General features: G+C 37.0%; 1 protein-coding gene across 1 annotated transcript; it reads right to left on the bottom strand.

Annotated features, from left to right (window-relative positions):
* Positions 1-1142: 1142 nt before the first annotated feature.
* dbr (debra) lies at positions 1143-21975 on the bottom strand. The gene is made up of 6 exons (XM_017623669.1): positions 21676-21975; positions 7461-7592; positions 4208-7395; positions 3853-4140; positions 3660-3773; positions 1143-1180 (listed from the first exon to the last, which is right to left on the bottom strand). The coding sequence occupies exons 1-6, from the start codon at positions 21808-21810 to the stop codon at positions 1174-1176; spliced, it is 3864 nt and encodes a 1287-aa protein (XP_017479158.1). The 5' UTR covers positions 21811-21975; the 3' UTR covers positions 1143-1173.
* Between the last annotated feature and the right edge of the window lie 415 nt (positions 21976-22390).

Genomic DNA, 22390 nt, shown 5'->3' with positions numbered 1-22390 from the left:
TTCCAGGTTTTTTTATTTTTTAATGAAAAAATGAGACTTTAGCAGCAGAAAAATTTAAAAAATTACAGGTTCTGTGCCAAATTTTTGTATTTGTACTAAAGCCTGTTCTGTTACTATATATATTATATATTATATATTTTTAAATTGGTTTTTAAGATATACGCGATTAAAAGGAACCAATTTTTACTTTAAGCTGAATAACGGTAAATTGCAAAGATCTGGAAAACGTATCCATAGAAAAAAATTAACTCGATTTTTGGAATCACCTAGCAATTCTACATAGGAATTGGATTGCGGCATCCATAGAACATTTTCGCTGTAAACCAGTGTTATATATTTTTTTGCGTCTACTATAATTGATTTTAATTTTTACACTATTATTTGTTAGGCGCGAAATAAAAGGCACTTTAATGTACATTCAGCAATTCATTTAATTACGGCGTAAACTACTTTTACAAGTAAATTAAAGAATACGTACATATGTAACAGATGGTTAGGATGGTGCGTATGTATGTATACTTCAGTAAATATAATTTCAAAAAGTTGAAGAATATGTATGCACGTATGTATAATAGTTAAACAAAAAAAAAAACAAGGACAAACTAAATATGAATGCTCCATGTTGAAACTAACAAAAGAAAAAAATTATGTACTTCAACGTTTTTTTTTTTTTTACAACTTCAATCACATTAAAATTTATAAAGAACTACAGAAACTTAAAATATTTCCATAAAACTAAATCATTGCACTTTTTATGCGACGTTTAATTTAATTCATTTTTCAATTCAGTAAAATATTCGCTGCATATTTAAATTTTACAAATCACTACATTTCTAAAATTTTCATTTTAGATAACCATACATTTATAATTAATTTTAACGAACCATAAATTTTTATAATTAATTCTCAATTACATATGCATGTATTTATGTATGTGCAAAAGAAGCGTCCAGAAGACAATAGACAAGAACAAAAGATCGTTATTTATAACGTAAAATATGTACATACATTTTAATAATTATGCACACATGTATGTAAATATATATATTTAGCACGTTGCTTCAATTTGGCTTAAAATAAGAATAATGCATTACGGCTAATAAGGAATATCGCTGACCGGTTGACGCTAGCTGTTGTTTGTGTTGCACCTCAAAACTGGTTGGTAAGCTTAGTTTAGTTTCTGGGAAAAAAATAAAATAAAAAATAATGCATGTAGTAATAAGTATGCTTGGCGCAAGAAACAAACTAAATTAAAAACATTAAAGACAAACAAAGGAAAATTTACAGAAGGGAAAACATTTTACAACGCCAATAAAGAAGAAGAAGAAGAAGGGTTGTAAGATGACGAAGATTTGCGAAGCAAAAATTCACATTTTACAATTTTTATTGGCACACTCGAAATTTATTTTAAAATTGTTATATACAGGACATGAAGAAATTAATATATGTATGCGTGAAATTGACAAATATTCCACGCAAATAATTACTTACTGTGTATGGTGCTACTGGGCGTATACGTTACACACACAATTACGGGTATATCGAGCACGAACAACTTGTGCCTTACCTTTACCTTTTACCTTTTTTTAGTATATATTTTTTCAGATTTTATTTAAAAGCAATTTCGCAATGGAATCTTGCTCTTTATGCAAAACTAAGCGCAATACATGGTGTAAGATAAGCGTGCCACCATTTTGTATCAAATACGCGTGCAACCGTAAACACCAGCTGGCAGTATGTTCATCTCTTTAGGAGAGTAAGATACTTTTTTCTCTGAATTTGGTTGCTTGTTAATTCTTATTGGCTTTTTCAAACGAACACAACTATTATTTTAATAAATTGCAGATGGATGACTTTGATCAGCTGTTTTTCTTGCTGGCGAATTTCTGCTAATAAAAAATTTCCAGCAAGAGGTAGTAATTTCCAGTCAAAATTAACTGTCACTTTGCGCTCTCAATTTCCCCGAACTTGCAAGTTTTTATGCCAATCTTAATAAGAAGAGGTCCATTCAATAACTTTTCCAGTGAGTACTTGCAGCGAGAGCGTAAAAGAAAACTAGAGAGCAAAATTGAGAGCAAGAGTAAATTTTCAGAAAAAGTTTTTGAACGAAAAACTAGTAAAAACTTGCAACTTAAGCCATTTTAACACTTTCTGACGGTGAAGTTTTGACGCGCAATTTTCTTTTTAATTGAGCATAGTTCCCATCGTGATAAAAACAAAAAAAAAAAAAAATATACAATAGATTAAAATTTTTCATCCATATTTTAATTTCACTTATTATGTTTCATCAAATCATCTTCTTAAACAGTTTGTTTACATTTGAATATGACACATAACCTTACTTTTTAACTCCTGCAAATTTCTGCTAGTAAAATTTTTACTTGTGGTCGCCATCCTTTGGGACCCCCTGGTTCCGTTCCCACGACAGTCGGGTCTACGTAACCGGAACGACCCAGATTTATATCTGGCCAAGGACTGTCACTCCAGCAACACTCCCCAAAAACCCTTGGGGAACTTGTATGCTGCTACAGCAACAACAACAACTCCCTGGTTCCTGGGTTCGTCTCTGAAAATGACTGATGAACGTCGACCACTCAGATAATTCGTCAACCACCGTTTTAGTGCCTGTGGAAGAGAGGAAGCCTCAATGCCTTCTAGTAGTGAAGGAATGAGAAAGATCGCCGAGGTAGCTGTTTACCTGCGAACACAGGTCATTAATTCCATTGCCGAACATAAGTATCGAGCAATCGTCAGCGTAGGAGATCAGGGAAACTCCCCCTAAACCTTACTCAACTAATACCCCTCCCCTCCCCTTGGACTAACATAGTCGGAGTTGTACACTGTTAGTTGAGCTTAACGCCAACGATTGAGCCACAAACCGATCTAGACTGGACTGAATAGCCTCCACAATAACAAAAAAAAATTATCTTGGTGAGATATTCTCTTCAGTCACGACCATTGCTTAAGAAGGTTTACCTGTTGTACAGCATTCCGATCAGTCAACGGCGATCGCCAAACTAAACTTTCGCTACGACATTGCGCTTCATCCGGTAGGATAGGCACATTACGATTGACCAAAACTTACTACCCCATGACCTGATCATTCCCACGACAGTCGGGTCTACGTAACCGAATCAACCCAGACTATAGACAACGGTTGTCACTTCAGCGACATTGGGCACGTTCAGATGGCACGAACCTACCCATTGTCTAAATTGTCTGGCGAATTTTACGCTTTTACAAAAACAGCAACAAAGAGGTGAAGTTGCAAGTCTTCAGATACTTCTCCTCCTTTTTGGCTGGTGTTGGTTTACCAGTCGCCTAATCTCCAAATTGAGATCCCTACTGCGTGGCTCCCTGATACAGCCGCTTCGACCGTAAAGTTTGAGTGGATTTCTGCTACGACTTTTTCTTGGTCATTAACATTGATCTTCCGTAAATACCCTTCTGTAGTTATCAAACGATTGGGTTTCTTCGTCAATGGTTAGTAAGGATAATCTAATGGCGATTAGCCAACTTATAATTTTACAGATCTTAACCAAAAAATAATTTATTACTGTCAGGATGCTCCTCGCTTTCTAGTACATATTTTGCAGAATCGAAGCTAAAAACATTCGAATCGCTTGAATTACGTTTAAAGTTTCCGGTTTGACGCTCACCTAAATCTGCTGCGTGTTGCCATTGTTGAGCGGCTCGTTGTTCCTGGTGATTTATCTGGCCCCTTGTAGTATCTCGACATCGTTTTGCTGACGCGCGATGGACGTGCGCTGGTACTAACAACAAAAATACCCATTAATTTTTTATACTAATCTGTAACGCCGCAAAAAATATGAAAATAATTATCCAACTTACAGTGTATTTGTGGCACTCTCGCTGCGTTGCCATGACGCAGGCGTACTCGTACGCGAACCGACTTCCTGCTTTTCGTCGGAGTGCTTTTCAGTTCTGGGCTTCAGAGGCTTATTATCTTCATCATCATCATCGTCATCCGATTCGTCTAGCTGTATATTTCGTCCGCGTTTGTGCATTGGCGTAACGGCTTTTTGCTCTTTCGTGTCAGATTTCTGAGAGCGCTGCAGTGTTGCTAAGGATGCCGCGTTCAAATAGGTCTTAACTTTTTCCTTTGGTTTATTCGAAGCACTGCAGACGAAAGGGTGGCATGAATTTAAATAAGAGTTATACCATTTATTTGTTTTATTGTACTTACGTTGTCTCCTTTTCTTTATCATTTTCATTGCCTTTATCGTTATCGGCACTTTTTCCATCAGCCGAATCTTGATTGTCTTCATCGGCGACTAGGTCGACAATTTCGTCAGCCACTAGTAGTGTTACTGTTGGCCTACGATTGCGTGTGGTGGGCACTATTTTCCGTCTTATACCCGGGATTCTAGTTGATGCTGCTGCGGTCAGCCGCTTATCGGCTTCTTCGATTTTCTTATCCTCCTTAGCCTTGCTCTGTAACACCAACGTAATTCTGTTGATCTCCTCTTCCACATCTAACTGTCCAGCCGGCATATTGCCCCTGTGTCTGCTGCGTGGTTGTTCAACAACTTCCCTTACAATATTTACATTCCGCTCTACGTTTTCCTCATCAATAGTCGCCGGTGCTGCCTTTTTGTTACGCTGCTGCTGCTGTTCTTGCGCTTTTTGTAACGACTTTTTCAATGCACTGCGTATTTGCTGCACCGAGCCGCGTCCACCTGCTGCGCCTGCAGGCACCACAGCGATATCTTTCGTCTCCGCTGCAATCGTCTGCAAACAAATTGCCTCGAGCAGTTGCTGACCGAGTGCCAGCTTGCTCGTGGATTGCCTTTTGGTGGAGCTACTGCTGCTGCGTGTGGTTGACTTTTCTGCTGCAACAGTGCTGACAGCGGTCACATTCGAGGCGGAAGTGCTTGCAACCAACGAAGATACACTGGTTGCCGCCGAGGCCGTAACTATCAGTGCGGTTTCGGTTGCTTTCGTCATGATAGCTGTGGCTGCTGCTTCGCTGACGCTCACATTTGTGGTGTTCGAGGGAGCCTGTGTGCCACTCGAAATGATATTCGACGGATATTGGGTTGCAATTGTGTTAAGACTATCCAGCGATTGAGTTTTGGAGATTTTCTTTTGCGGCGGCGCAGTTGCTGCTGACAATGATGGCATTAGATTGGTGACGCTCGTGGATACTTTGGTCCTAGTAGCGTTGGTAATTACACTCTCAGCAGGCTTAGTGTATGCTGGTGGCACGGGCTGTGTATTTATGGCAAGATTAGTGCGCGCTGGAGACGCTTGTATAACCGTTTTACGGCGTTTGATTATTGGGCGTGTGATCATTGTCTTGGATACCGGCTGTGGCACTGGAAAAGTGTTGACAGGGCCACTTTGCGAGATGGCCGAGGAACTACCAGTGTTGTTATCGAGATTATTTTGTAAATTTGTTGTTGTGTTCTCCAAACAATCATCTGGCTCCATCAGTATAATGTCATCCGTATCGAAAAGGAAGTCAGAACCACTGGCAGGTACTGTAATAATCGAGTTGCTACGCTGACGACGCGCCTGGGCCGGTGGCTGTGGCTGCGGTTGTTGCTGTTGCTGTTGCAAACGCGAAAGCGCGACGCGCTGGCGTTCTAGCAATGCAAGAAGTGCTTCATTCGAGCTGGATGCACTGAGTCCGCTTAACAAGCTCAGTTGTGTGAACAGAGCGGATGGATCTAAGTCGACGGGGATGTCAGGTGCAGACTTAGGGCTTAAGTACTGTGAATTAAGTGTAGAGTTTAGCGCTGCGTATTCGTCACTGTTGAATGTCGACGCGCTGCGCCCCCTCGGTGCCATCTTGCGCACTTTCCTGGGAGGCGCCCGCTTCGCGCTCGCTTTTCCGGCGTCTCGCTTTAGAGACTGAGTTGAAGTGCTCTTCTTAGCCGCGGCAGCATCCGCTTCTTCTGCTTCTGCCTCTGGGCTTGCTGGCACCAACTGTACTGAAGTCTCTGCCGGCAGCTTGTACGGCAGTGATGTTGTTATGCCCGCCATCTGCAACTCAGTTTCTTTGGTGACTGCTGCCGCCGCCGCGGCAGCTGCTATCTGCTGCTGTTGTTGCAACATTTGGGCAGCCTGTAGTACGGGACCCAAGTAGGGTCCCATTATTTGTGTGAGGTCAGCATCCTGCAGCAGATTTGGATCAGCCATGATGTGTGCGAAACGTGAATTACGCAGCCGTTCTAGTTGTGCTTCCATATTATTTCTTTTTACTGGCCATTTTAGTGCTTTCAAAATGAGTTTGAGCAGATCGCCATCTTTAATGACTTTGCCGAGCAAAATATCATCGGGAATATTCGTCCTGAACGGTTGCGACAAATCGGTTGGCTCGGTTTGTGGTTGCTGCTCAGATTCCGGCTCGTTTGGTGGCGTAGGCTGAGGTGCTGTTGGTGCGGTGGGTGCTACTTGTGTTAGATGTTTTTGCTGCTTTGTTGCCGCAATAATCATCTTTTCCGGCAGCGGCTCAGCTGGCACATCATCTTCCACCAGCACTGTTGGTGGTTCAACTACTTTCGGTGGCTGGCTGCTCTTCGTGGGAGCCGCCGCCACCGCCGCTTTTTGGGAGACCTTCAGCAGAGAAACCTGTCCAGCATTCGATGTTTTGCTATTGTTCAGTGCCGTTTTAAGATTTTTGCGCTTTTGTTGCAAAGTATTTGTGGGCGGTGCAGATGCAGGTGCAGGTGCAGGCTGGTCGGATGTTGCGGCCTTGCTTGTTGGCGCGCTGCTCGGTGTGCAGCCAATTACATAACCGCCGCTAGTGACGGTCGTCACCTGCTGTGGCCGATTTGGGAAAAAGTTGATGACGCCTGATGTTGTTTGCTTCTTTGTTGGTGTTATGCTTTCTGGCTGCTTTGGCGTGCTAGTAAAACCACGTTGCGCAATTGATTTCGGTGTGTAGCGAGAGTCCAGTGAGTTTTGGCGACGCGATGCGGTTATCATTTTGTGCTGTGTCTCACGCGTTAGCGGATCGTTGACGGAAACGTTTAGGATAACGTCATCTTTATGGGAACATTTAGAGGGTGGTGGCTGTGACGTTGGTGTTATTAACTCAACGCTTTTAACAATCGGCTTATCCTTTTCTTTTGGTTTTGGCTTTGCCTGTACTGGTACCACCGGAGCTGTTGTCGTTGTTGTTGTAGGGGTCGGTGTAGGAGCTGTAAAGATGGCTGGCGGTGCTTTAAAGGTGGATGCAGGAGCTGTAAAGATGGATGCGGGAGATGAAAATATGGGTGCTGGAGCTGAATGGGCGGTTGCAGGAGCTGTAAAGTTGGATACAGGAGCTGTAAAGGTGTTTGCAGGAGCCGTAAGGGTGCGTGTAGGTGCAGTAGTTGTGACTTCGGGGCTGGTGCTGCTCTCGCTGCTCTCCGCCTGCAGATATGACTGTGAAAGTGAAAAAAAGCGCCATATTAGCGTCAGTTTTATGACAAATTGGGTAACAAATAAACCTTGGTATTGAAGATGAAGTCTCGGAAAACCTTTTGCGTGTGTTTGGCGATTTTTGACAGCGACGCAGTAGCTTCCACTTGGCGGTAACAAGCTTTGCACAGCACCTTCGGCAGTATGTCATCTTCGGAAATCTGAAAATAGAAGCCAGGGTCCTTTTTATAAAACTGTACATAAGTATATCGTTAATGAAAAATTGCATTTGTCATAGATCTTAGGTTATGGTGGTGCCCCTGCTTTTACTGAATATTGCTGATCTAGAGAGCACAACTCGATAAAACCTGTGATTCCGAGTGTCATCCGTACCGTGCTTATGGGATGAATGGCACTACGTCAGTGTGTCTTATGACGGTGGCCTCCAGATACCTGGCGTCTTTTGGTTGTAAAAAGTCCTGCTTGGGATTCTGGGGGCTATGTCCCAGCTGGGATCCCTTCCCCCATATCCCCCATACTCGTGGGATACACATGGAATGTAAAAACAATGAAAACCAAAAGCCATAAGGAGCTGCACAGCTCCAAACAAAGGCCAAAGCTGGCCCTTCGACTTCTGTCGAATCAGAAACCATCGCTACAGAACTACCGGGGGCGCACAGTCCCTCGTATGATGTAGAGATGGTGGACACTAGCGTGAGACAGGATGCAAGTCTCGTCAGAACTCTATCTGACATCTCCCCGGAGGATGAGCAGAAGTTGCTTGCCTCTCCGGTGAAAAACTCATCGTACCCAGCTCGAGAGCGAGAGGGGCTTAGCGGAGCCGGTCGGAAACGCCTCCAGAGATACATAGAAAAGAGAATGAGCTATGAGCAGGCTAGAGAAAAGCCAAGGAACCCCATGGTCCATCACAGAGACAAAAATTCTCAAAAAAACAAAAGACCTAGATCTAATACCTCCACTCCGCAAGGGTGATCCCCGAAGAAATTGGCAAAACCAGGTGAGGGATCTTCAAGAGGCAGGCCTGCTGGTACTGGCGCATTCTAAGTCGAGTACGCAGGTAAACAATGGCGGAAATCACCATTGCAGTTCACCCGCTATCAGCAGACAGGCTAAAGCACCGTGGGAACGTAGAGAACTATGGCTTTGGCGTAGCCAAGCTTAGGGTGAAAGCCAAACCGTCAATGCCCGTGGTAGATGATGATGCCGCAGACACCGATAAACCTAACGGGGAGGAGCAACCTCGCTGCTACAAAGACGTCGCCGTAGCTCCCAGGCAGCTACCCACTGACACGCAAGTGCAGCAGAAGTCAGCGGAGGTTGACACTGGTATTAACCTAACAGAGCTACACGAAAGAAGTCCAAAAGAACGTCGGGCCCATCGCATTCCCAAAGCCTGCGAAACGGCCACCACTACGTGGCAGCTCCAAAGCGGCTATTTACAGCCGCAAAGGCAAGGGAGATGCAAGGACGGTCGAAGAACCGGTCTTTCTGAAGGGCAATAGAGGGAAGAAGGTGGCTGCTCGCGGCCGAAAAGGCCGCAAGTAATAGCACCTAACCCCAAAACCTTCCAAAAATCGAGAAACACAGCACAAATGCTTAGGTGTATCCTTCATCCAGGAACCCTGGATATTAAGAGTTGACGTCAAAGGCTTTAGTACAAAAGACGGTAAGATTATATATACCTCCAGCTGTCTCCCAAAAGCGGCGATGCTATTAAGTAACAAACTAACGTTTATCCCTCTTTTACAGTTCATTACGGCGGATCTCGTTGCGGTAAGGGCCAAAATTCCGACTCCTAGAGGGGGTGCAAGAGGCAGTACTTGCCTCCACGTACTTCCTGTGCGAGGAGGAGAAAGCCACGACACTTGAAGTAAAGGCGCTAATTGATCACTGCCGACAGAGTGGTATCCCATGGATCCTCTGCTGTGATGCAAATGCCCATAGCACTGTTTGGGGGAGCACCGACACCAACAAAAGGGGTGAGTACCTCCTTGAGTTTATAAGTAGTCATAATATAAGTATTATAAACCGTGGCAACGAACCAACGTTTAGGAACGATATTAGAGGGGAAGTCTTAGATCATACTCTAAGTAGTCAGAACATGGCAGCGTCTCTCACAAACTGGCGCACCCAGGGGAGGTATCAATGTCGGACAATATGCACATAGAGCTCGACATTGGTCACTTTCCTGAGCATGAACGAGTTTTTAGAAATCTCAGGAAAACGAACTGGGAACTCTTTCTTTCTTTTATAATTGAAGAAGATGGAAACAGCCATGGTGGTCAAATTACGACTGCACACGAGCTTGATACTGAGGCTGAACAGCTCCATTCAGACATTGGACGTGATGTGCCTTGGGTGAGCACAGTGTTGCCGTTTCGGTCTAATTGGACCACAATTGGTAGTTTCATTTCTTAAAGACTTTGGTCGGTTGGTTGGTTTGTAGTGATTTTCGAGGGGGTTTGGTATGGAAAATCACATAATTTATTCATTTTATAAAACTTTAAGTATCTCTGTTTTCGGGCGAACATGTAAAGGGTGATGTGAAAAGGAAAAGAGAAATGGGACATGTCAAAATTATTCTTGAACCGAAGTGGAATGTTGCACTGATTAGACAGTTTGTACTGATTGTACAGTTTGTTGAAGTTAGAAGAAAATAATTAGACAACTGTTATGCAAATGGCAAATTTTACATTTCGCTTTTTACATTTGTATTTTCTTTCACTCTTCTCCCTTAAGAAAATAATAGTTGACAGCTTTTCATATGTGTAGCAAAAGTAAAAACATGTAATTTTCAAAGCTTGACATTGAGTGCGCGCTTTTTTCTTCCTTTAACCCAATAAGAGCTGCGCATGAAGACAAATTATGGACAAGTAAATTTTATTTGATTTTTTATAATAAAGTGTTGTACCTACTTACATACATACGTCACAATATTTAAATCACATTTTCAATGAAAGTCACATTTTGGCAGGCTGAGAGCCATTATGTACCAATTGTGGTAGGGAAAAATTTTTTTTTTGAGTGGCAACACTGGTGGAGCAAGAAGCTTGAGCAAATGAGATGCCAGGCCAGAAAACTATTCAATAGAGCACGTCAGTCAAGTTAGCACTACACTTTTCGAAATTGGGAAAGTTAACTATGGCATTAACTTTAGCTTTTTTGTTGTAAATTTGTTGTGGAAAGAAAAAATTTGTAGCTTTCGTTTTTTAGGAAAAAATGGTATGTAGTGCTAACTTGACACCATACACCTAGTCGATAGAATTGAAATATTGAAAATGTTATAACGGCATTAATTGTAGCTTTTTTGTCGTTAATTTCTTCTTTCATAATTAAAATAAAGGTGCAAGATTTGATTCTCTTAGGTGAAGAATTTCATTGCCTTATTAATGCATTTATTAACACAAAAATGAAAAAAAAAACATTAAAAATTGCTAAGGCGCTAAAACTCAAAAACTTAACTAACTTCAATCATTTCGCAAAAATTACTCTCGGAATTTTGATGTTAGGAGTAGACCTCACATAAAAACGAATGCTAGAGTGTTGCATATCTTAAGGCGCACGACTGCATACTATAATCTTTGGAAATACATACATACATATCTAGGTGAACCTTTAAAAATTTCACATGTCAATGTTTAGAATCTTAGTACATTTTATAATTGCATACATTTATGTACAAATATACTTATATAGTATGTGGGCGCTGCATTTTCATATTTATATAATTTAATTCGCCTTGCACACATTATTTTATGCCGAAACTATTTATTAAAATCATTTTTTACTCTCCAAAACATTATTCTGAGAATCGTTATTTATTTAAGTGGTGAGAATAAATGCAGATTTCTATACAATTTATGCTCGCACGCGTCTTAAATATATACATACTCGTATACATATCTACGTATGCATTTATTTATGTATGTAAGTATGTTATCTAAATACATTTTCTAAAGATTCACACACGCACACTGCTACGTATGTACATATACGCTCTCTTCAAACTCACTCGTAGCCTAACTGCGAACATTTTATATGTTTGTATGTATGTATTTACAAAGATTTGACATTGACATTGTAAAAGTGCAACGTTGTTATAGTGCATGCCAATTTTCTGTGCCAGCGCTAAAAACAGATAACACAAGGAAAACAAAATAAAAAAGCTGGCAACATTTGAGCGCAGCTAACCTGTTTCCATTGACAATGTATCGATCTAGGAGCTAAGCAAGTTTCGCATATGTCTGCATACTTATGGACATTAATATGTACATACATACATAAGTAGTATGTGTACAAAAGATTTGCAATTGGATTTTTTTAGCGAGTTGAAATGATGGTTAAAAAAAAGAGAAATAAAATTAAATTTAATAAAAGTATAAGAAGTCGCATTTACTAATTTAATTTATAAAATAATTTGAATTTAGCTTTCTAAACAGGTGGCAACTCTCTTCAAACATCTCAAAAATTATCTAGACGTTCAAACTAAAAAATTCTCAACGCTGTTTCGTTTGACACATACATCTACATATTTTAATATCTCACATTCATAAATCTTTTATAAGTCTGAAAATATTTTCAAGGTAAAACCTTCCTAAACATCTTTCGTTTAATACCCATATTTCAATTATTTAATTCCCCTATTTCAAGCTGAATTTTACTCTTTTTAAATAGCTGGTAACTCTACTAAGTACATGTAGTTTATAAAATAAAACCTTTTCAAAACAATTTCGATCGGCCCATATTGGCGTAATTAATCTAAAATTATTAAAGAATTTCAATTTCAATTTCAATTTTTTTAACAGGTGGCAACTCTTAAAAAAACCCTATCTTCACATATATAGGCCAATCCTTTTAATTTATACCTAAATGTACAAAAACAAAGATTTTCAACTTCAAACTGCAGTTACATTAATGAAAATATGAAAGTTATAAAAAAAAAACAATTTGCATTTTTGAATTCAGCATCCTCAAATTTACTAAGAAGCAAATTTTCATTTAAATCCGCCCACAATTATATTTTAGCCCACATTTTATATGGTAGGGAAGCACCGTGCAGCGGCGTCGCTTTCTATTGGTAACAGGACACCATCAGTATAGATGTCCTAAGACTGGTTTGGGAAAGGTCCAAATAATGGGTAAGAGAAAATAGAGAATATGCTACTTTTTACATACATATGTACATATGTACATAATCCATGCCATAAAGCTATGTCCCGAGTACTTTTCAGACAGATTTTAATTATAATCGTATGTATTATGTATATGGCCAACACTGCTTATGCTAATGTTAACACATCCGAACAGAAAAAAATTATCAATTGATAAAAAAATAACTTGTAGTTGTATAGACATATATACAATATACATATATACATACACATGTTCATGCTAACTATTGACATACATACTAGAATATGCTCAGCTTTGAAAAGCTTTACGTGAAAATAAATTTGTATGTTGCAGTGTTGAAACTCTAGGTGACCATTTCACCCACTTCTCCACCTTATCGTATGTACGTTCTCAATTTGTGCATAATACATGCATATTGAAATGTATGCGTCTCCATGTATGTATAGGTATGTACGTATGCTTGTAAATGTAGATAAGTGCATACATTAGGCACATGACTTGTTTTTAAATTAAATATATCTATGAGGATAGAATGAGGAAAGATGGAAAACCAAATACATAAAAAGTCCGAAAAAGAAAAAAAATTTGTCGAAAAAGAAACATGAATACATACGTAAATACATACATAACTACTAGGGTGATTAAGTTTTTTAAAACCGGTTTCACATAGATTTTTTGGATATTTTCAGCCTGTTTTTTCGAAATTTTGATTTCTCGAAATACCGAGTAAACCGGATCTTTAGAATAGATTAAACCTGGTTTTCACGTAGTTTATTTATATACCAGGATCTAAAAATTCTAAATATTTATTTTATTAAAAATGGAACTGGCGAATTTACATGTACATAAGTATTAATTTTATGTGTTAATACTGGAAAATTTTCAAAAAAATTACTGCAAACATTAAAGAAAAACCGAACGAAAATCTTTCACTGTTGTTTTTGTTGTATCAGCTTACTACGTTCCTGCCTAAGTCATTGTCTTTATGTCTAACGGCAGACTTAGGAAAAGCCAAGAAAAACTGTTTGAAATCGGGAAAAACACTCTTGCTTATCATGCAGTTTACTGATTCGGTTTTGCCCGAACTTATACTTCCTTACTTGTTTTATTTTTTTTGGCTTGAAACCAGTACTTTTTACAAAGTTTTAAATACATGTTTTTGCTATTACTGAGTCAAGACATCCATTTCCATGGCGACAAAAACAAAAAACTCACTTAATTTTTTTCCCAAAGTTCATCGCATGCCGTTTTTAGTTACAAAAAAAAAAAAAAATCAAAAACTTTACTTCTGAAGGTCGATTTTGAGGTTAAGGTAGTTTTTCATTCAATCATATCTAAAAAATGGCCTTCAGGAGTAAGTAAATTGTTTGCTTTTTTGTCTTTTTTGACCTAAAAACAACTTGTCATGTATTAAAGATTTAAAATACGTTTTTCAGTTCTAGAAGCCGTGGAAATAGATTCCTTCACGCAAGAAAAGCAAAAATATGTGTGTATCCATTCATTAAGTTCAAGTTTCAAGCGGCCAAAAAATTGGTTAAAAAATTGTTTGTTTTTCGCATTTCCCTATTGGAACTTTTTATACCAAATATTGTCAAAGAACGTTATTTTTATTGGCTTTTCATCATTTCTCAACCTCTTCTCAGAACATATTCAATCAAAAAAAAAAAGTCATATGTCTAATGTATGTACATCTCTGTATGCGGAAAAGTAGGTTTCATTGACCAGCCTTTTAATAAATTCACGTGCCTTATTCGTGTGTGAGTGAGTTGTGACGGTGTTTTGTTTATGTATGCATTCGTGAGTAAATTTTACTAAAGCACTACATGTGTGCCTGTGTGCGCATATGCAATTGTACATATTTAGGTGCCTACAATTTTCTGCCACTTCGTAATCGCTTGTAAATGTATGTACTTAAGTATGTAGCTATACTTACTTAAGTATGTAACTTGCAGGAAATATATCTAACTACATATAAGTTAACTAAAAGTTGACTAGGAAGGAGCTAAAGGCCATTATTAACTGTACATTTTCTTTGAGGGGGGCTAACTATTGGGGTATTCACAAAACGGTGTCGTAAGTGTCGTATTGTTGTATGTCGTAAACTTTAAACGCCTAAAAATATATTAAGAGGGTTCGTAAAGTACCATAAAAAAGTCATATTATGAATTTTCGCCGTGTTCAAAAATATTTGGTTGTGCTTTTAAGTTCTCTAAATATTTATTTAAGCTTTTAAAGTTTACGACATACAACAATAAGACACTTATTTACTATTTGTATGGCGATGGCCGCGAATAACCGAGGGTGGTTACCTCTGCATTGGGTGTCAACTAACTTGTAACTAACTATTTTGGACATAAAATATCAATGAATGTTTTTTTAATTTTTTTTTACTTGTTTAGTTAACTACTTTATCTACAATTACAGGTTTGTTTACATATTCTGTTGAATCGGTGGCCCCATATTCGAATAACGTGAGACATATGTATGTAACTTCAAAATAATATAAATAACGATATTCATTTTATTTGCCCTGATACCGAAAAAGTATTTGTGAAGTGAAGAGAAATGTGTATTCAAAGTAAAATTTGTATGAGAATATTTCAATAGAAACTTGTTTAAAGAAAACAATGTCCCGCTTTACGTCTGTATGACTCCTGCATTAGTTTTCCACTTGTTTCAAATTAGCTTTTTGTAGTTAAGTCCTCTTTCAGACACGTCAAGTCTTGAAAGCAATTTTTTCGCTTTCTCTTTTGTGTTTTCCATTTGCNAAAAAATATGTTTTTAATTTTTTTTTACTTGTTTAGTTAACTACTTTATCTACAATTACAGGTTTGTTTACATATTCTGCTGAAGCGGTCCCATATTCGAATTACGTGAGACATATGTATGTATGTATGTATGTAACTTCAAAATAATATAAAATTACGATATTCATTTTATTTGCCCTGATACCGAAAAAGTATTTGTGAAGTGAAGAGAAATGGGTATTCAAAGTAAAATTTGTATGAGAATATTTAAATAGAAACTTGTTTAAAGAAAACAATGTCCCGATTACGTCTGCATGACTCCTGCATTAGTTTTCCACTTGTTTCAAATTAGCTTTTTGTAGTTAACTAAAAGTTATATACATATTTATCACGATGCAGCGAAACAAAGGTGGCGCCTTCCGCGTACCGCTAATCCTCTCTTTCTCCATTTGACAGCATCCACCCTTTCGCTGACGTCACATTATTATTTTTGAGCACTAGTGATGAGTAATAAATGTTCTTATTGTACCTATTTGCGGGAAGAGTTGTACCTAANTAAAAGTTATATATTTATCACGATGCAGCGAAACAAAGGTGGCGCCTTCCGCGTACCGCTAATCCTCTATTTCTCCATTTGACAGCATCCACCCTTTCGCTGACGTCACATTATTGCTTTTGAGTACTAGTGATGAATAATAAATATTCATACTGTACCTATTTGCGGGAAGAGTTGTACCTAAAAGTAGATACACGTACCTAAACAGTAAACATGTACTTTNGTAATAAATGTTCTTATTGTACCTATTTGCGGGAAGAGTTGTACCTAAAAGTAGATACACGTACCTTAACAGTAAACATGTACTTTTATGTGCATATATTTTTGTCAGTTGGTGAACTACATTTTCCATCTGTACCATAACAACTTTTGGACTTACATGAAACAATATTTTACTACGTTCCAAATGTACCTAAAATAATGTGATTGTACCGAATGAAACGTTCAAATATAAGAAGCTCAAGAGTAGGTACAATTCAACCTAGTTTAACATCACTATTTCGCACCACTTGTTCGCTTCTTCCTCTTCTTCTTCAAAGTTATTCTTTACACTCTCATTCTCACTATAATGTGACGTCACANGTTGGTGAACTACATTTTCCATCTGTACCAAAACAACTTTTGGACTTAAATGAAACAATATATTACTACGTTCCAAATGTACCTAAAATAATGTGATTGTACCGAATGAAACGTTCAAAAATAATAGAAGCTCAAGAGTAGGTACAATTCAACCTAGTTTAACATCACTATTTCGCACCACTTGTTCGCTTCTTCCTCTTCTTCTTCAAAGTTATTCTTTACACTCTCATTCTCACTATAATGTGACGTCACACCCAGTTGCTCTCAGCTCGATTAGCGCAATCTTGTATTCCATCATTCTTGTATATTTATAACATTGACGAAATCCCGAAAAAAAGCTACAACTAACTACAAGTGGGTTATTTTTACCAGCTTTTATTTAACTTGCTCTATATGTATGTATGTATATATGAAAATACGTTTGTTAGGGGCAATTCTTGCAATCAATTTTTGACCAACTTTCAGATGACCTTGAGACTTGAAACTTCACAGTCGGCTCAGAACGCAATGACAATGCAATGAATTAAAAGATGAATTAATCCAATAGGTGGCGCATATTAATTAAAAATCCGTATTTATAGTCTGATTTGGCTCATATTTAGAACGTATGTATATTAACTACATGAAAAGGAATAGGTAACTCCAGTAAAAATGTTGCCGATAGGTGGCGCACGAGTCGATATATTTGGTATATCGGTGTTTAAGTATGGCACGATTTCGTTCATATTTGGAAAGCTTGCTTTAGAAATATCTGTTTTTACTATTAACTTATTTATCAATAGATAGATATTTTTTTTCTGCAGGGTTTTCAGAAAGTGCATACTTAAAAGGCTTCTAATTTGTGTTGCGCTTTTGTTGACGTAAGTAATTTCAGCGACACTCACTCGAGCCAGTTAAACGAGTGAAACTTTCTTAATTGGAAAAAAAGAAAAGCACCTTTCATTGGGCTTTGCGCTTTCTAGTGTTAGCTAATTTAGTGGCAAATTCTTTATGACTTTTCTTTATTATTCTTCTGCCTCTGTTATTTCATTAAGTTCAGTACACACGCACACATACACTTTACTGTTTCTCTCTCCTGTCGAAATTCATTGGCATTTTTTTTTTTTGTTTTGTTTTCTTTTGCTCAATTTTTCGTTGCAAATTCTCTGTGCGTGTGGGTGGGTGCAGTCAAACGAGATTTTTACGTGCATTTGTATTGGTGCATGTAAGCGTGTTTGCATTTTTTCATATCATTGGCTTTTAGTTTTTGTATAAATATATGTAAGTTTGTATATCTAAATATGTGTGAATTTGTGCATGGTTGTAGTGGTGTAAAAGTTATTTCAGCTGATTTTTATTGTTTTGTTGTTGTTGCGTGTTTTATTTTTATCAGTATTTTTCTTGGTTTATGCTTTTCGCTAGCGTTTATGTGTTGCATCGACGAGCTGGATTTTGTATGTGTTTTATGTTTTTGTATTAAATACTTTACATGCATACTTATAAGAATACATATGTACATACGTATATTTAGATAGATATCTTGTTAGTCGACTTTATTTTAGACTACTAAATTTACCAATACAAGTGAATCTTCTTCTTCGCTTTGTTTGGACTTTTCATTCCTATTTAGATATGGATGTGTTCGATGTCCTTAACTTTTGTGTAGGTTTAAGTTTTAGCTTTATAAGCTTTGCGATAATGAAATATAAAGAATGTGAAGTAAAACCCTTAAATCGTCTTCACACTATCACTCTTTATACCCGTAACAGCAGAACACAGCGTACATGGCAACGACATGGCTGACGAGCTATCCCGGAAGAGGTTATTGCAGAATCCAAACCCGAGGACAGTTTTTCTTCATTACGTCAGGATTTTATCCTAACCTCAAAAAACCTGGCGGATATTATGTGGCAGGCATGTTTTTTTGAGGCTTGGTCGGTAGTGAGACTATCTGACACTAATTTTCGAATTTCTTTTGTTGAGCTGTTGCCAATTATCGCTCAATTTCTGTGAAATTAACATGTCAATTTTCCTAGGCGAAATTAAGTAATTTCAATGTCAAACTAAGAGACAACCTTTAAGGTAGTTTCAATTTTAACCCTCCATTTCGATTTGAAATTATAGCTGTTTACACAACCATCTCTAATTAAACTTAAATTTCCATGAAAGTTTGTTTATTTTTTTTTTGGTTTGTTTGTTTTGCTTTTATTTGCTTGTTATTGCGTTAGTTTTTTTCTGCGCTGCAGTCCGTGATAGTGGTATTCTTGACCAGCTTATTAAATCAGGGGAAAAATCAGACTATCCTCCATACTTCTTACGAAAGTTTTCAGGAAACTCTTACAGGTGAGGATTCCTTCTAGACAGGACTGGAGTAGGGGCAGGATATTCGAGGAGAATTCCATTAAAATCTACACTTACGGTTCGAAAAAGGAATGCGGTGTGGGTGCGGCGGTGTTCTCAGAGATGTTGAATGTATTTCTCTCGTTCCAACTACCGGACTTTGCTAGCATCTTAAAAGTGGAAGTACTGGGGATTGGGAGGGCCTACAAAGCATTAGACAGAAACTGCGCAGGAGTACAAAAAGCTTATATTTTCTCAGTTAGTCAAGCGACACTTCTGGCACTTGCCTCATTGTTAACAAAGTCTAATGCCGTTTACTTTTCTGCCGAAAAATGCTGCCTTCTCAGTGCCCTCTACGCGGAAATACTAAGAAAAGGGCAATGAGAAGGGAACATTTTTTGTAGAAACGAAAACGCCATAAAACGTTAAGCTCGACCGCCGAGTAAATAGAAATCTCTCTCATTTAGATTCCCGACCATAGGAACATATACGGATATAAGAGCGCTGACGATTTGTCTAAGACCGGATGAACACTTGATGGATCCGAAGCAGAGAGATTCGCTATCCAAAATCTTATGGAGATTTCCAAATACTCCATTACGAACATAAATACAGGGCACTTCTGGCAACTGTCTTGCAACTCACCATAGCAATAAAAATTTAATTAATAAAAAACAAATATATATATATATATATATGTATATTTTTCTTTATAAAACAATAAAAACTACTAAATAAAAACATATATTTTTAAAAATTAAATGAAATCAAAATGAAATGTAAATACTTTTTACTTTTTAAAAATATAAATTCTAAAAATTGAATTAGAAAAAAAACAAACCAATAAAATTGTACTTAAAAATATACAAAAAAAAAAAGTTATTTTAAAACAAAATCTAAAAATTTAAAGAAAATTAGAATAAAAAAAGAAAAACACACTAGATAAAAAACCTAGTAAATTAAAATAAAAAATAATATAATTAGATTAAAAAAAATCTTTTTTAAACAATAAGTAAAATCTAAAATTAAGAAGAAAATTAAACTAAAAGAAGAATAAAAATTTAATTTAAAAAAGGTAAAATTAAATAAGAATATAACATCTAAAACATAATAGAAAATTAAATTAATCAAGAAAGACGATTTAATTTAAAGAGAAAAAATACGTAAAATAAGTTTCAAAAATTAAATCAAAAAAGAACTCGAACTCGGATCTCTCGAATGGCACGCTTGTGCTTTGTTCACTCGGTCATTGCGACTGTTGAAGCGACGCGAGCTAAATGATGTACCAAGTGTTTTCTCTCAAAATAGATTTTCACCACGTGTGGAGAATGAGAGAGCTTTTTTCTAAGCTAGAATAACAAAGGCTTTCGATCTATCTTGCAATCTGTCTTTCATTTGTCTTACGAAAGTCTTTTTGCTATCATAGCCAGAATTGCCCTGATAGATTCATCATTAGGTATCCCGCTAATTACGTCCGTAAACCTAGCTGACTCAAGCCGCCAAAAATCAATAAAAATTATCCAGGAATTAGGTGTATTTTAGGTGTTAACTAGGACCCCCAAAATTAATTTAGGCGTTCCACTGGTTTCCGAGAAATTCGTAAAAATGTGTGGGTCAGCTAGGTTTACGTAAACGCACACATTTTTGCGAATTTCTCGGAAACCAATGGAGCTACTAAATTAGTTTTAGTGGCGTTGAAGAACACCTAAAATACACATAATTTCTGCATATATGTATTACGAAAATTAAAAAAAAAGTTAAAGATTGTTCAGCTAGGTTAACAGCGCTAAGCTAGCTGAAAAACACATTTTTGCGAATCTCTCGGAAACCAATGGAGCTACTAAATTAGTTTTAGTGGCATTGAAGAGCACCTAAAAGACACCTAATTTCTGCATACATGTATTTCGAAAATTAAAAAAAAAAAAATTAAGCTAGGTTAACAGCGCTGTTCAGATTTACAGAATTTACTAAGAAGTCGTGCGGGTACATACATTGGAGCATATTCATATTCGAAATAAAGTCGATTATAAAGCTAGTTAAATTAAAAAATATAACAAAAAGTAGCAACTAACTTTAGTGTCGACTACGTTTAGGCTATGAATACTGAAGACAGTTATACTATCTTCCAGCAGAACAGATTAACTGATTTCACTGAACAGCTGATTCTGAGAGATTATGCGCTCTATGCGGAGTTCAATTACACCCCTGTTTCACATGCGCTGCTTGTCTATGCCCTGCACTGCAATGTAAGCATAACCAGCGCTTAAGGCTAACAATGCATACTGCCATTGAATCGAGCATCAACAGGTGATCTGCTATACAATAACAACAACCAGTTTATATTCGTTTCGCGAAAAATTTCCAGTGTCCTGACCTTACATCGCCACCTTACTAACACTACTAAACATTTCAAAAAAATCCAGTTGGAGCCAACTACATACAAAAGTATACATACAGATACCAATTGCAATAATACAAACAAACTGCTGATTGAGCAAAAAACAGCGAGAGAGCAACTAATACAATAACGATACATTTACAATAAAAAAAATAAAAAAAATGTATTTAACAGGCTGCACTTGTGTTGGTGCAACTTACATCTATATACATAGATATGCACATATGTATATTTATTTGAATGTAAATATTTTTGTAATACATACTTCTCCTCAAATCATATATGTATGTAGGTACATTTACGTAACACGAAACATTTGTACTATTTAAAATTTTCAAAGTGCATCAATTAATATGTATTTATATGAATATACTATATTTTTCCTCTTATGCCAGAAGCATGAGTGTGCCAATTTACCAGTTTTGAGTTATTGGGTTGACTAGATTAACCTTTTGGACCGAGAATAACATGCGTAGGTACTCGGAAATTACATATTTTACAATGTCATGAAAAAAAAAAAAAAATAAAATAAAATGCATTGCTCTTACCGTTAAATATAGAAATTTCTCAATTTTATCCTTTAATGCTGGCGTCTTCAATATATAAACACATTCGGGAACAGAATTTTTGCCTTTCGTGTTGGCAGCACAAACCCGACACAGGTATTCAAATGCTGACGCCATGTTGTTGTTGTTCTTATTACTGACCGCTTGGTTCTTGTTGTTGATATTAAATGTTAAATGTTATGAACAATTCATTCACTTATTTGTTGTGTTTATTTAAATTGATTTATAAATTTCGTTTTGAAGAATTGCAGAAATTTTGGTATTAAAAATTTTAGTACATCAATATTTTGATTTAACTAGTTTGAGAATTTTGAAACTTTTTTGTACTTTGTTCGCATTGATTTTGTTTATGCAAAATTTGTATGCAATTATTGATTTACGCCTTTATTTTTAAATTTCGCTGTGACACATTTTCCACATCTATAAAAATAAAATCACTAATCAATTTCACATCTATTGACTTTTAAATTTAACCAGAAAAAAAAAATTAAACAAATTCTGTGTGCCTTGGCAGGAGTTGCTGTGTGTTTTTTTTTCGTATTTTCTGTGATTTCTGTCGATTTAGAAAACCGGTTATTTTTAAGATTCATGCGTTTAAACCATTTGTTTTTTATTAAAAAAAAAAGTATGTCATAACTGAGACGCCAAAAAGTATGCCGCAAAATTCAATTTTAAGTGAAATTTACAAGCAACAGAG

This window comes from Rhagoletis zephyria, unplaced genomic scaffold (genome assembly GCF_001687245.7).
Source record: "Rhagoletis zephyria isolate East Lansing unplaced genomic scaffold, Rhagoletis_zephyria_1.1 Rzeph_scaffold_03299, whole genome shotgun sequence".
Taxonomy (NCBI): domain Eukaryota; kingdom Metazoa; phylum Arthropoda; class Insecta; order Diptera; family Tephritidae; genus Rhagoletis; species Rhagoletis zephyria.
Note: the sequence above shows the minus strand (reverse complement) of the source record. Positions and strands in the feature narration are given on the sequence as shown.